This window comes from Struthio camelus, chromosome 2 (genome assembly GCF_040807025.1).
Source record: "Struthio camelus isolate bStrCam1 chromosome 2, bStrCam1.hap1, whole genome shotgun sequence".
Classification (NCBI taxonomy): Eukaryota; Metazoa; Chordata; class Aves; order Struthioniformes; family Struthionidae; genus Struthio; species Struthio camelus.
Genome location: NC_090943.1, coordinates 158,629,136 through 158,644,910, shown reverse-complemented (window position 1 = coordinate 158,644,910; position 15,775 = coordinate 158,629,136). Strand labels below are relative to the sequence as shown.

The following is a 15,775-nucleotide window of genomic DNA, read 5'->3' as shown; positions in this document are numbered from 1 at the left end:
ATGTAAGGAGAGTAGGACTTTTTTTTTCTGGATTACACAGTTCATGTTAAGATTATTGAGATAAGGATGTATATTCCAGCCCCTTTTCGAGTTAAAATGGGCAAAGAAGATCTCTTTGTTCTCTTAATCCTGATTAGGTTTTTCGTTAAGATTAGAAATTGTTAAATAGCCACAGCAAAAGTTTGGAGTTGTAACTCAGTGGTGTTGAAGGAGACATAGCTTCAAGAAGGATTTCTGTTTTGATCTTTGATAGGTGAAGTTCATGCTTGTTCTGCTGTTGCCTGGATATTTACTTCATATTGTGTATTTTGAATGCTGTTTTTATGTTTTTGTGATAACTGTGGTGTCTGGTTGCCAAGTTTATTTTTACTTCTCTGTAAAGAAAGATGCGTTTTTGTAAAGTTGGCTAACACGTACAAATACTTTCCTATGCATCCTCTCTTCAGTGTAATTTTAACTTGGCAGTATAAACCTGTTCGTTCACTGGTTCAGCTCTGTTGTTGTTGTCATTTTAATTTGAAATCTGTAATTTTAAAATATTGAAAAAGACGTTTTGATATCCGCCAACTTGACTGCTGCTGTAGTTATGAGTAGCAGTAAGCTGTGGAAGAGATTGATGTGCTAGGGTGTACCTTGCAGTGTTCTTTCTTCTGAGGTGTTTGGTGATCAATCCTTTAGCCTGTGCAGACCAGAGAAAGAAAATAGGAAAGTTACTGCTAGGCTGAGCTGTGCGTTATTTTGCTGCCGTAAATAACCCTCGTTTCCACTGTTAGGGTGTTTATGCAATTGTAAATTCATGACATGCTGTTTTTTAAAAAAAAAAAAACCTTAGTAACAAACAAAAGGTGTAGAGAACTCCCTGGGGAAAAAAAAAAAGGAGGCAAAACCCTTATCCTCTGGCAAGAAAGAAAATGAGATTTATTTCAGTGTGCCAAAGACTCAAACCTTTGGTTTATTAATATATTCAGTTAGACTCCACAAACAAGCGCAGATTGTAATTCATTGCATTTGCTCTTCTACTTAGCTTCCTACTACATGTGGATCAAGGAACTATTTTGTCAAGTTGATGGGAAAAAAAAGTTGTATAGACTGTATTTGGGCTATGTGCTAGTTAAGTAGCAGTGCTGCAGTTAGCATTGAGAGATGCTATAGAAATTTGACGTGGAGATATTTGTAAAGCACAAGGTATCTTTTTTTTTTAAAAAAAAAAAAAAAAAAAAAACGGTACCTGCGGGATCAAACATACTTCCAGTCAGTCAACAGCACTCGCCTGGGCTGTAGTGATCAGTGGTTTTGAGTGAGTTCTGATAACAAAATGCATCTCTGCTAGGGGAAAGAAAAGAATGTATGTTACTCTTTCATTGTTCATCTACACTTAGTATCAGAAAAAATTGGCTTTATTTCCTGAGCTGTAACTTTTGGCTTGTGCTATGTTTTTGTTAAAACAACCGTATCCAGTTTATTGAGAATAGTTCAACCTGCAAAAAGATAACTGTCTGGTACTAAGCCTCTAATGTAGTCTTTTTATTACTGAATCACCAATTTGAATTGGACCACTTCACAGTAAACCGAGTATCAGAATAGACTGTTTCCCATAAAACGTTAAGTCCTGCAGAGTCTACTGTTCTTGCTATAAAATCATAACCTTTTCCTGTCTGTGTGCTGTTGATATTTAAAATGTAACCACTAGCTCACTGTGATTCTCAAACTTGAACAAATTCTTACTAGTATATTGGAAAGGGATCTCCTATCAGTAATTGTGAATCCCCAGGTCAAGTTTATATTAAAATGAAAAACTTTGATGAGACTTCAGAGCCAAAATAGAAGTCTTACTATTTTCTGTTGACGGTTTCTTTGATTACTGAGATAGTTTTCAGTCATGCAGAAGTTTCATGCCATGCATTTTCATGGCAAATAGCATTTGGAAAAAAAATCATTTTTTAAGACTTTTTTTCAAATGGTACTTGTTTGCCTTCCTAGTATGCTGTTTCAAGACAGTTTAAAGCAACATCAGTTCGGGTGGTTGTAATCCCTTGCATCCATACTAGCACTTGTCTGACCCCTGAGTGACCCCCCTCAGATTAGGGAGCTAAACCACCTGAAACCCACATCTACCAAAAAAAGACTTTCTTCTTCCATTTACAGCTTTCAGCGGCATCACTGTAGGTTCAGATGAACAGTAGTCTCCTTAACGAGGGAATATGTGGCTGAGACTAGGAGATGGTACAACAGCTCCAATTTAGGTTGATTTGAATTGTCCTGGAATTGTTCACTAACTTTCTTCAATGTAGTGTTCACAAACTCATTCTCTGCAGGACAACGTACTTTTAAAACTTTTTGATATCATACCTTGTCTTTAGGTGCGCTTCAGCTATGAAAAAGGATAAAGTGGTCCTGTATTAAAACCTGGGATTTTGGACTTTCTATACTCATATGCTCCAGTCTACTATTAATGTTCCATTTTCAGAAGCTTCCAGGCAAAGTAGACAGGTTTACTGCTCCTGACATTCCCAGTCTTGGTAGAGGTGCCAGGGAATGTGCACACTATTATTGCCAAAGATCAAGAAGTGCATGAAAATGTTTTCAATATATTTCAGTGTTTTAGTTAAGTCCCAGATGGGAAGGGCTAGGAATATAAGCATTTTGTTTGACATACCTAGACTTTTAGGATGATGCTGGCATGGTTAATTACCCTTCATCCTTTCAAGTAAGGCACTGTAATTTGAGCTGAATGCTTTTTTCTCTGTAGGTGGTAAATAGTGAATGGTTAGAAGAAAGAAAGTAAAATTCTGAAATGAGATCATGTCTGCTCTGGGTGGACTTCTGGTTCCATGGCCCTCTGAGGAGGAAAGGAGTCTGCAGCTAAAAGGGAGCATACTTCATGGTGGTGCAATATGCTGCAGATGGCTTTATGCTTGATTGCAGCTGTGCCTCCACAGTGGTTGGATTCACCAGTGACATAGTTGAATGCTCTATATAGTTCTGGAGAAAAAGGTGATGAGTGATTCAAAACATTTTCTCCTCAGGGGCAGAGTTGTGCAGGCTTTTGAAGAACTACGTGTGGTAGAGGATTAGAATTGAGAAAAATATTGTGTCTTTGTTTTAGAAAGTTTAAAAATCCTTTTGAAATAGTGTAAAAGCTATAAAGATGCAAAGGCAAGGATATTTTCGGACTTGACTGGTCAGTCCTCCAGTATCCAAATGCAATCAGAAGAGCTCTTTAGATTGAATGTTAAGAAGTTATTATCCTGCAGATAACTGCTGTAACTGCTGACACATCCATGTTCCTGTTCCTTTCACTAAAAGAAGTTAAGAACAAATCATAACTGAAGCAATGGCTTTACTTTGTAGTGAAATGTGTAGTCAGTAACAGCTTCTGTTTTGTAACTTGAACACCTCAAACCTGATTACAAGAATCTGTTTATGCATCCTAAATAAAAGAAATGCGTAGAAATGATAGTACCATTTTTTAGTTTGTTTCTAGGTACAAAAAAATAAAGTATTTATGGGGGGGGGGTAGAGGATCAAAGCCAAAACTCTAGCATCTAATATTTTATATTTTATGTAAAAGAGCATAAAATAAAACTATTCCTATCCATCAAGCAAGGAGAGGGAAATATCTCCTCGCTTGGTTGAACATTGATCCTGAAATTTGGTATAGAAAGCATATAACTTTAAAAGTTGCTTTTTGTAGTTCAGCATATACTTTAAGAATTAAATGGGTATTTCTGACAGGAGGAATCTCAACTATTTTTCCAATGCCTACGCTGCCGCAGTCAGTGCTGTGGACCCAGATGCTGGAAATGGAGAGCTCTGCATTAAGGTTCCCTCGGAGTTGTGGAAACATGTTGATGGTAAAGTAAAGAGACCGTACTGAAAGCTTAATTTAAGGTGCTGCATAGTTGTTAGTTGGGAGTTTGCATAGGAAGATAATAATTTTAAATAAATAATATGAATAGCATCACATTATTTTATAAACATAACTGAAATGGTGGTTACTATTTCCTTTTTCCTCATGCATATCTTTCTAACTAAAGTCTGAAAAATACCTTCACGCTTCTTGGTATTATGGAGAGGAGGCTGCAGAAAAGGTCTTTCAGCACTCTTTGAAAACAAACTGTTTGGTGGTCAGGATCCCAAAAGTATACCTGAGGATGTGGGTATAGTGGGATATGTTAGGCACTAAATTATAGCTGCTTGAAGCTACTTGCCATAGACATGAACTGATAAAGGAAAGAATTGGCAGAGATATGTCTATTTACGTGTTGTTTAAAAAGAAATATTATTTGAAGGAGGAAAAATTCACTTTAAAATTGTGTTGCTAGTGAAAAGTAGGCTACTTTATAAACTGGAATATTAAGTCCTGGAACAAATAACTGTTTTAATAAATTGCTCTCCATTGTTGATTATTTTCTTATCTGATTTTGTTAGTTTCTTATATTGGTTGTCTTACATGATTTTATCAGTTTCCCCTTTTGATTTTGTGAGATCTGTGGTAAGAGGGAGAAGAAAAAACTGTATCATGAAACTGGCTCCTGCAGTGTTGTCAGATACACCTTAATGGGAAAGATAATTTTTTTTGCTACTTTCTTTTAATTTTTGTTTAAGTTCCTGTTGTCTTACTTTCATCGGTAGAAGGAATAGTATTCAAGCAAGTACAGTTTTTCTTTCCAAAGTTTGAATGCCAAAATATGGTAAGACTTTTTGGCTAAATTTCACGATACGTTTGAATTTCTTTTCTTGCCAGTCTATTCCTAGGTGAGATTTCTGTGAAACTAAACCGAAGCAAAGACACTTCAGTTACAGGAAAGGCTTTAGCTAAAATAAGAGGTTTTAAGAAACTGCAAATGACAATGAAGTGTCTTTTAAGAATGTTCATGTTATCTGCATTTTTTTTTTATTTGATTAAAAAACTGCAACTGGGGTTACATTTCATCTTCCAACTCTCCAATAGTAAAGAATCTTTATGCAGTTGTTGAGTTTAACAATGATCTCCCTTTGTAGAGAATTATTTCAGCACGCTACAAAAAAGTCTTATAAATTCATATCCGTTAATTTAAGCTTAAGAGGTCTCAGTTCTGTAAGTTCAGCTGTTCTTTGTAAGTTAAGATGGAGGTCCACGAGAATGAAGGGAATGTATACGCTTGGTGGATCAAGAGTCCAGAATTGAATGACTCCTCTGAAATAAGTTTTGCGTAAGTTACATATTTACTGTAATTTCTGTCTTGCCACTGCAGAGTTAAAAGTCCTAAAAGTGCATATAAATTTTTCTCTGGACCAGCCAAAAGGAGGCCTTCATTTTGTGGTACCCAACATGGAGGGCAGCATGGCAGAAAGAGGGGCTCATGTCTTTTCATGTGGTTATCAAAATTCTACGAGGTAAGAAAATCGTCTGTGCAAGTTAATCAGTGTAAATATTTCTTATTTAATCTCCGAGTGTAGGAAATACAAGTAATTTCTCTGAATTCTCATGTAATTTCTTCTAAGGCTGAGAATTCCTACACCTAATTTATGCTTTAAAGGAGCTCACCAGTAGCATGGAGTAGCACCTAATGAAACAATTAGGATTTCTAGTCTTTATGGCTCAGCAGGAGATAGTGGCAAAGAAACTTGGGAGTGCTGGAAGGCTGTGAGAGACTGGTGTATAGTAGGAGTCAGAATGTTAACATTCAAAGTATTTAAGAATGTAGTTTGGAATTTGAGAGAAAAATCATCTGTGAAAAAGAGAAACATAATTATTAACCATTTTGCCCCCAATTTTAACTTTCCTAGATTTTGGTTTCCTTGTGTCGATTCGTATTCCGAGTTGTGTACCTGGAAACTTGAGTATACTGTAGATGCTGCAATGGTGGCTGTTTCAAATGGAGATTTGGTGGAAACTGTATATACCCACGATATGAGAAAGAAGACTTTTCATTACATGCTAACTATTCCAACTGCAGCTTCTAATATCTCCCTGGCCATAGGACCTTTTGAAATCCTTGTTGATCCATACATGCATGAGGTAATAATTTTCATAGCGCTCTCCTTTTCTTGTAAAGAGCTTGTAACTGTTTTTATGTTGCTACCTATAGTGAGGTCCAGTATATACTGATCAAAAATAGATGTGTCTGGATATGGCCTTTCTTAGTACAGTTATGATAAAACTTGTCCAGTAACATCTCTATTTAAAGTTCTTTATCTGCAAGTAAAGCCTTTGAATGAGCAGTAATTGTAAATCCTTTAAACGAGCAATAACTGCTTATGCCTGAATTTGTGAGGCTAAGTTATTATGAGCTGGTAATGTGTTTCTCAAAGTAGCTCTAAAGCCATCCCATTGCTTGAGGTAGTTAAAAATCATTGCTGCACAGTTCAGTAGTCTTCCGGCTAAGTTGGGCATAGCATTTTCATTCTTAACAGATTGTTGCCTTAGCCCATTGTGAAATTTACCAATTTATATTTTTGTCTATATTTTTAAGTTGGGTAAGGATAGACTATACAGGCACATTAAATTAGCTGTTCATCATGAAGACTGGCCTGTATATTCTCCTTTTGAAAGCACGATAGGAAAATACTGGGAAATGCTGATGCTGTGCTTTGTCTGATGCAAGGACAAACAGCAGATTTTAGTTGTCAGTGATGGTGTTCTGTTACCTCTTATTGGTGGGAAATAACTCTCTTGTGAAAAATAATAATCATTAAAAAATATCCATTGGTGAGATCTAAAAAACCCGAACTCATAAATTACTACAGAGTTTTAAAGGCTTGAGGATGTAAAGCTACCGTTTGAAACATGGTGCCTATGTCACTGCTGAAGTAAGCGGAGGTACGTCTGGGTCATTCTGACCTGTCGTTGGCTACATCATTGCTCTGTAAGGAAAACAGTAATATCAGAGGTGGCTATATCAAATCCTCTTCTGAACAGTAGCACTGATGGACTGATTTGTGCTTATCTAATTCATTATTGCCTAAGAGAAAAATAGTACCCTAAATAGACAATGGATTACAAAATCAAAGTAAAATGTCATGTGTTTTTAAATGGTAAACATCAGCAGGTAGACGTCGTCATTGTGCATTGTCTGCTAAAAAAATTATTTTCCTATTGCTGCTCTCACAATTGAGATTGGCATCCTGCTGCGCTTTTCTTCCATGGTAATTGTTATCACAGCTTTAAAACGCTGTTTTCTGTTAAATTTCTGTGGCAGCACTATTTGTTTTTTTTTTTTCCTATGTTGTTATGTAATAAACTTGATATTTATGGATTTAAATATTTTCATCAGTCTTGTACCAAGTTTTTGCTTTGTTTGTAGGTGACTCACTTTTGCTTACCCCAACTTCTCCCATTGCTCAAACATACCACGTCATACCTTCATGAAGTATTTGAATTTTATGAGGAGATTCTTACCTGTCGCTATCCGTACTCCTGTTTCAAGACTGTTTTCATAGATGAAGCATATGTTGAAGTAGCTGCTTATGCATCCATGAGTATTTTTAGGTTAGTATTTGAGAAAATTATACCTTCTAAAAATTTGGGCTTAGAAACACTAGATCCAAGACTATTGAGATATACCTGAAGCTCATATTACTTTTGTAGCCTAAGTTTTAGGCTTTCTAATTTGAAAAAAGTGGCTTTTGTTGGCAATATAGGCTTTAAAAAAAAAAAAACAAACTACCATATCGAATTTTATCTGTTACAAAGGTGTTGGATTTGTATCTTTAATAAAAAATTGCCAGAAGTTTTCTTTCTGAATTAGAGATGCCATGCATGAAATATTTAAGATCAGCTTAAGTGCAGAAGTTTGAGTATGTTTTGTTTTTCTTCAGCTCGGGGAAGGTATCATGAATCCCAAACAGTTTCACTGGTTAAAACAACTGCTTTGGCTTTATACAAAGAATTGTATATTTTTGATAATGGCAGGAGATCTGCCTGTAGTAAGACTATCAAAAAAGATGTTAATCTCTCTCTGGCAAATCAGTTAAACGATTTATTTTATTTCTCCTGCTTTTTAAAACAAGGTCTCTGTTTCATTTTTGGGGGGATGGTGCTCATATTATGTTGTTTTCTTTTTATGGGGTCTAGCACAAATCTCCTACATAGCGCAATGATTATAGATGAAACTCCCCTGACAAGGAGGTGTTTAGCACAGGCCTTGGCCCAGCAGTTCTTTGGATGTTTTATATCCAGAATGTCTTGGTAAGTATGTTACTGTTGTACTGTCTAGAAAAACTAGAAAAAGGAAACGAACTTTAATTTGCATGTTGCATTTTGCCTGGGGAATAAGTGAAGCAATAACTGTAGAAGAAATTTTTTTACAAAGCTGAAAAATAAAATCAGCACAGTAGATGAAAATTGAGGAGAATGCTTTCCTGCTTGAAAGAGGAAAGGAGATATAAAGGTTCCAAAGACTGTGAACTTATCAGTTCACAGAGATAAGAAGACTTGTCTCTGAAATCATTGCTGCTGCATGCTGTAGTAGGCTTTGACATCTGGAAACGAGAAAGAGAGGAGACTCTTTCCTGTCATCAGATAATTTCTATCAGATAGTTTGGATAAAGGAGTGCAACCTGCATAGGAAATACTTATTGAATGGCAGGACTAATAAATTAAGGAGAAGTTCAGAAGAAATGGAGTGGAGAAATTGGTAGCAAATAGGCAAATGGGTTTGGGTGGTAAGTTCCCTGTAACTCCTTCCCTCACAATATCTCCGGCATCTTTTTCCTCACAGTTTTGATCAGTGTTTATTTTAAAGCCTTTTGCATACACTTTATATTTCAGCTACAGGGGGCCTATTGCTTGTTTCGTGGTACAAGCGTACCATGAAGTATGACTATGTATACCATATACCATGAAGACAAGCATCCCAGAGTATCCTTGGCTTAAAAAACCCAAACGAACGTGTTTTTAAACCAAGATCTGTACTAATATAGTTTATCTTTGCTTGAAACTGCTTTGATGGCTATAGCTAGTGCACTTCCACAGTGAATAGTCTGTCTCCGTCATAATGATTCCCTTTTGTTGTGTTCTTTTATTCATTTCGTCATACTCTGTACCTACGTGCTCCGTGTTCGCCGCTCTGACACTTAGAATTCTAGCTCATTTTCACCTTGTAGTTTTTTTCTGTCTTGGAGCGCAGCTTTCAGAACAGGCATTTAGATACCATTGTCCACCAAATTGTGAGCAGCGAGCTAAAGAGAGAAGAAAAAAGGGCAGGGAGGAATCAGAAAAATATACGTGCATGTGAAACAAATGGATGCCGTGCAGGAATTAACTTCCATGTGTGGTATAGCTGTTCTGTTCAATATATTTTAGTCCCTGGTTTTTATGACATATACAGAAGTAGGATGGTCTCTTTGAAAGCTCTCGGCTTCTTTCTCTAAATTGCTTTGAAGATTGTTTTGTGCTACAGCTTTTTTGTCTGTTCAGATCTTCTCTGTTTCACTGAAATGGCTATCAAGTAATTAAGGCTATACAGATTAACAGTTGTTTTAACTTTAGTGTCCATTTCCACTGTTGTATTGTTACTGTTTCAGCTGAAGTAGTTTGGTTTTATATTTTAATGTGGGCTTTTGTGGTAGAAGTTCAGTTTTCACTGGCTCTTCAGTTTCATGGGTCCCATCTATGTGCCAAGTTACATAAATTGGTTCACAGCTCATCAGACTTCTGTTGACTTGGAGAAGTTATATAACCTGCTGAAACTTGTGGCTATTTTGAGCTGGTCAAAAATACCATCCCTTACGAAATACCTGCTGAAGTGCTATAATTCATGCTTCTTGCGTATTATAGGTCAGATGAATGGGTGCTAAAGGGAATCTCGGGTTATATTTATGGCCTTTGGATGAAGAAAACCTTTGGTGTTAATGAGTATCGCCACTGGATTAAACAGGTAATGTAACATAATAAAGTAGCATTTTTCTTTGTATTTCAGACATTTTGCATCAAAGAGGACAATATAAAAACAGAAAATAGTATAGTTTTTCACTGCAGTCTAAAAAGATGTTCAGTAGAAACAAAACTTAGCTAAAATATATTTCACGTATTACAAGGAAAAAATACCGAACATATTAACCAAAATATGTTTCTGTGACTGCCTTATGAATAATAATTTTCACTGTCTCCCTATGCAATTATTTCTCCTCTTTTTGTCTGGGTTTTTACATAAAAATGTGTAAAAGCATTAGTGAGCCAAGAGAGACATTCTTCAGTGCCCAGATATTTCTCTGCCTGCTTACTTCAAGGTTTCTTGTACCTCCTTTTGAAACAAGAAGTATTGTGGATGGTTTTGGAGATGGGAATGGGAACTGGATGGAATTATTTGGCCTGAAGATTTTGATGTCCTTTGTGGAAGTTAATAGACTTTTACATTTTCATTAAATATTTATTTTTTCATTTCCATTAAGAAACATCTGTTTTGGAATAGAATATTCTGCCTGTACCATAGTTTTCCAAATGTAATGCTAAGAAGCAGCTCTGCGCTGTGTTTACTGTGTCACTGACTAGCGATAACAGCAGTGAATCTTTGTCCTTTGCCAGTGGCATTCATTTATAGAAAGAGATGCATCTTCCTGTCCCTCTTGTTACATTCTCTTACCCTCCCCCTTCCCAAAAGTAAAATCTTAGCCCGTGACTTCACTTCTATCCCTCATCCACTCAGGGACCCTATACCCTTATCTGCCTAATGCACACTCAGCTCATCAGTCCTATACTGTCTGTGCTAAAGGTGCAGGTGCTGCAGAGAATGGTTGAACTGGATGAAGACCTGTCTGGAAACCCTTTCCCTAAGAGTTACTTAAATGCTTTCACAAAGGGTTGAGAGATGCTGCTGTCACAGCCTTCATTTCTGCGGAGAACATCCTTACTACTTTGAATGTAGCATCAATACATCAAAGCATGTAATTTGATATGTCAGTGCATATCAAAATATGTCAACATCTGGAAACTTCTTATCTGACATTGGGGGGCAGATAGGCACCAATTCATTCTGCCTGTGCTCAACCTGGCCTGATTTGAGCCAACAGCCATATTGACTGTTGGATGAGAATGACTGCATGCAAACACCCTGCCTTGAAGTGCACTTGTTAATATGGGCACAGCACCGCACCAGTTAAAAACACAAGTTCCAGTTCAGAGCAGGCCTCTGTCTGACTTAGACGTGGGTCAGGGTGAACGTTTATCTGCTGCGGTCTGCTGTGCAAACACACCCGGTGTTGTTGTTGTCCACTGCAAAGAAATGGTCACTACCTTTGTTTTTATTGCTCAGAAACAACTTATTCTGTGAACAGTGATATTTAGTTATCTTGGAGTTGAATTTTAACTGCTAATTTTTACTGTGTTGTTATTATTTGCTGTGCTCAGGAGCATCCCTGATTTTAAAACACTGTATGTGTTTGTAAACGTATTTCATTAGGAGGTATGACTTGAACAATGAGGTCAGGAGCTTTCCTGTGTTCTTTAAATAATCCCTCTACGTTTCAAAATTATACTTACTTACATATGTTGTACTTTTTAGGAGTTAGATCAAATAGTGGCATATGAACTGAAGACTGGTGGAGTTTTACTGCATCCAATATTCGGAGGAGGAAAAGAGAAAGACAAGTATGTTTATTTAAGCCGCAAGTCATTACAGGGTATGTTTTTATGGGGCCATTAATATATGCCTTGGGTGTGTTGTGCGGCACAAGGCCAGATGCTGAAGAACTTCAACTGCCCAAGGCATATATTACCAGTCTCATAAAGTACATCTTGAGTATGCTGTATCACTGTTGTTTTATTTTTCTCTCACTTTAAACCTTGAAGGGAATTAAATATGATGAATGTTTTTGATAGTGTTATGAAACTACTTATTAGTAAGAAGATGAGAGAGAAGATGGAGCCAGAATTTTGACTTGAGCTATTTCTAGAGTGGTTAATAATCTTTAGACTTTTTAAGGTATCATCAGTTTTCTTTTTCTTTGCTATTTTTCTTTTCATTGTCAGTTACCACCTTGCAATCTTAAACTGAAATTATGTCTTATCAATAAGGGGGAAAATAAAGTACTAGACCAGTCTTCTGTGAAGCACTTGTTGATAAATGTGGACTGACTGAGTCTGTAATTTCCCAACAACTGTAGCTTCAGTAGTGCTAACTTGAGAAATTTCCCCTTCCCCCTTTTGTGATACTCCTGTGCTGCCCACCATGTAGCGCTAACCACTGGTGGTGGAGAGAGTATGTATAAGCCAGGTTTTTAAGGTGATCCAGGATAACATTTGTAGGGGGTGTTTTTTTTTTTTTTTTTTTCCTCCCCTCTCCCACACCCTTGGATAAATGAATCTAGGTTATGACACAGGCAGTTGTCCTGTTACATCTAGGGTCAGGACAGAACTGTGAGGTTGGGAACATGCAGGTGAAGTGGGAAAATCTGTGAACTTCTGAACAAGTCCCTGTTTGACAAAGATGTAACCTCAGTTGTCCGCAGCTTGCTCTTGAGAGTGTGCAGATCCAGGGTTTTGTCCATTTAAAATCAAATGCCCTGGTCTTAGAATTCAGTCAAGTATACAAATAACCAATTTAAAATTTGAATAGTGATCTGTTTTTGAGAGACGAAAAAAGAAGGAAGAGTCTTCTAAAATCAGGACTAGGATGTACTGGCCAGTTTCCCAGCCAGGTGAATCCTCACCAGCTACAGAATTTTCTGGATGTTAACAGTCGTAGATTTAGCTTGTGTGTTTCCTTGCCAAGCCATTATTCAGTTTTGCCTGTCTGCTCATCACAGAATGGTTGAGGTTGGAAGGGACCTCTGGAGATCATCTAGTCCAACCCCCCTGCTCAAGCAGAGTCCTCTAGAGCACACTGCACAGGATCACATCTAGATAGCTTTTGAATATCTCCAGCGAAGGAGACTCCACTACCTCCACTACCTCTCTGGGCAACTTGTTCCAGTGCTCAGCCACCCTCACAGGAAAGAAGTTTCTCCTCCTGTTCAGACGGAACTGCCTGTGGTTCAGTTTGTGCCCGTTGCCTCTCATCCCGTCACTGGGCACCACGGAGAAGAGTCTGGCCTCGTTCTCTTGACGCTCTCCCTTCAGATACTTAGGCACAGTGATCAGATCCCCCCTGAGCCTTCTCTTCTCCAGGCTGGACAGGCCCAGCTCTCTCAGCCTTTCCTCAGGTGAAAGACACTCCAGTCCCTTCATCATCTTAGGAGCCCTTTGCTGGACTTGCTCCAGGAGCTCATGATAGATTTAGATTTAGTTCACTCTCCTGTTCTCTCAAGTAGTAAAGCAAGTCAAGTACCTAGATGTTCTTGTTGCGTATACTTCTGAAAACAAGTCACAGCTAGTAGCAGTAATTTTAGGTATCCTGTTGTTGATGATATCTTTTTTTTAAACAAAATTTAGGGTACTGAATTAGGTCTGGGCAGGCTTTTTAAATACAATTTGGCAGCATATTTCCCTGTACAGAGAAAGTCAATTCAGATTAATAGGATTAGAGGAAACTAGAAAAAAGGGGCAGATTTAAAAAAAAAAAATCACTAGAAAAAAGTCACTTCTTAAGTGTTAATTTTAGTGTTAGGTGCTTAACAGTTTTATTGTAGTTATTCTAGATTCAGACACAATTGACAGAATCCTGTTCTCATGCTCCTAAATGTATGTATTACTAGTCCATGATGCATCATTATTAGATATTCTTTTTTTTTTTTTTTTACATCTGTTTCACCACTGCACTCTTCATTATATTTTGGACTTGTTAATCATAACATCACTTAAAAATAAATTATTTTAACCTACAAAAAACAGCAAGTTATGTGTAAATTATTTACGTATTTCTGACTTTAGGAAGTGATACGTATTTAGGAAAAATATTTTTATAATGACAACGTATAGACCATTTCTCTCCAACATATTTTTGTATTTCTTTGTTATGGTTGTTATGATATGATTTTCTGCCAGGCATATTTGCATTACAGCACTCCCAGTTCATAGCAGGATGAAGAAAGTTAGGTTAATTTTTCATGTTTTTTTAAAACTAAATTAGAATTAGAATGTAGAAAGAAATTTCTAAAACAAACAAACAAAAAACCCAACTTCTTTTAGAAACATGAATTCACAAATTCTTCCTGTTTGTGTATAGTAAAACAGAAACACTGCTATCCACAACATTTCTTTAAAAAAAGAAAATTCAGAGTTTGGAATAGTAAGAGAAAGGAAACTGTGCAGGTTGACTGCTGTATGGCTGAGAGTTGCAAAATGAAGCTTTGTGCTCGTTACACTCTTGTTTTATGTTCTCCCCTCTCTGATTCTGGTCATCTTCATTCTTTGATTGTGGTGGTACTACTCTACTGTAAAAATGAAATATATCTATATACATTTTTTTAGGCTTTTAAAGTACGAGAAACATATTGATAGGTTTACCTTAAATGACTGAAACGTGTTCAGGAGCATGAGCATTATAGACTTTATTAGAAGAGGTAGCTGGTTTTTCAATTTGACAAAGGTTCTAGGACCTTACTGCTGACTTTCAATCTGATTTGATGAAAGTTCAGTATAAATTTTAAAAGTCTAATGATCGAAGAAAGATATAATCAGAAGAAATGTATCAATATTTAACGAACTACAGATCATACCTCTCAAACACCAACAAACTGATCTTTGTATTGATTTGCAGTTGAATAGTGTGACTAGTACTAAAAGCAATCAACACTTAGTAAAATTAAGAAGACCAAGAATGTGAGTCCTGGCTTGGCTGCAATTTCCAAGAAAAGAATTCTACCAAAGTCAAGCAAGCGTATAATTTGAAGGTGGATAAACAGTTTTATACTGAAACCAAATTATTATATACTATCAGGGCCACAACCTCAGTTTCCTTCTTACATTTAAATTGTTTCATGGTTACTAATTCTTCCATACCCTGGAACACAGAAGTATTATCCAAAGTAAGAGGGCCATTTGATAAGGAGTACTGTAACAACTGCCTACCTACTTGAAACAGCGAGTAGTAATCCCAGCGACCTTCTGATTCATATGCTCAATACATCTAAAAAGTGTAGTGCTTGCTTAAATTTAGAGATGCTTTTCTTCTTAATATGTTAATCTTAATATGTTTAAATAGACATGCATGAGTAAAGTCAAGGAAATTTCCCACTAAATAAAAAGATGGAAAAAAATATTAAAGGGTTGCAGCTACTTTGGTCCATGCCTTCTCCTGAAATGTTAGAGTTGCAGACAAGGAGCCAGGTGCTGGTCTTCTGCTGGCAGAATGCTTCTTGCTGGCATGCATCTTTTCAAGTGCATCGAAAGATGGGTCAGAGGTTAAAATGGTCTGTTCAGTAGGTCTTTGAGGGTTCTGGAAGAACTGTCTTTTTCTGAGATAGCTGAGAGGTCAGGCTTGTTGCTCGTCTTTGATTGTTACAGTTCATGAATCATCTTCTGTCTTGCAGTGTCTTCTTCTAAAGCCTTTGGACAAATAAGGTGCCTGGTCCATCTTCAAGTCATTTAATTAAGTTATCTATAAGCAAGAATCACCTGGGGAAAAATTTTGAGCACAGAAATTTTAAGTATCTGGCATTTTCTGTGTCACAGTAGCTGATTTGTGAGTCTCCATCAACCAGCATAAAACAAATTCAGATTTCTCCTTCTTAAGAAGTAGACAATGTGGATCCAGTCTCTTAAGATGTTATTATTTGTTCATGGAAAATTCAATTGCCTTATAAAAATAACCGAGAGAGAAAAGGTAGCACAACAAAATACAGTTGCCACAGTCTTCGTTCATCAATAAAATAAACTCAGACTTGCGAATGTAATTATCTCCATTTCTCAAAT

The 15,775-nt window shown here is 36.8% G+C and overlaps 1 protein-coding gene across 6 annotated transcripts in view; it reads left to right on the top strand.

The window, feature by feature from the left end:
* Positions 1–15,775, top strand: part of TAF2 (TATA-box binding protein associated factor 2) — a 62,062-nt gene that overhangs the window by 7,053 nt on the left and 39,234 nt on the right. For all 6 annotated transcript variants that reach the window (XM_068933178.1, XM_009682898.2, XM_009682907.2 and 3 more), the window contains exons 4-10: positions 3,736–3,854; positions 5,238–5,379; positions 5,773–6,004; positions 7,290–7,474; positions 8,060–8,173; positions 9,764–9,863; positions 11,487–11,572. In XM_068933178.1, coding sequence (XP_068789279.1) covers positions 3,736–3,854; positions 5,238–5,379; positions 5,773–6,004; positions 7,290–7,474; positions 8,060–8,173; positions 9,764–9,863; positions 11,487–11,572 — 978 coding nt within the window. The remainder of the gene's footprint in view (positions 1–3,735; positions 3,855–5,237; positions 5,380–5,772; positions 6,005–7,289; positions 7,475–8,059; positions 8,174–9,763; positions 9,864–11,486; positions 11,573–15,775) is intronic.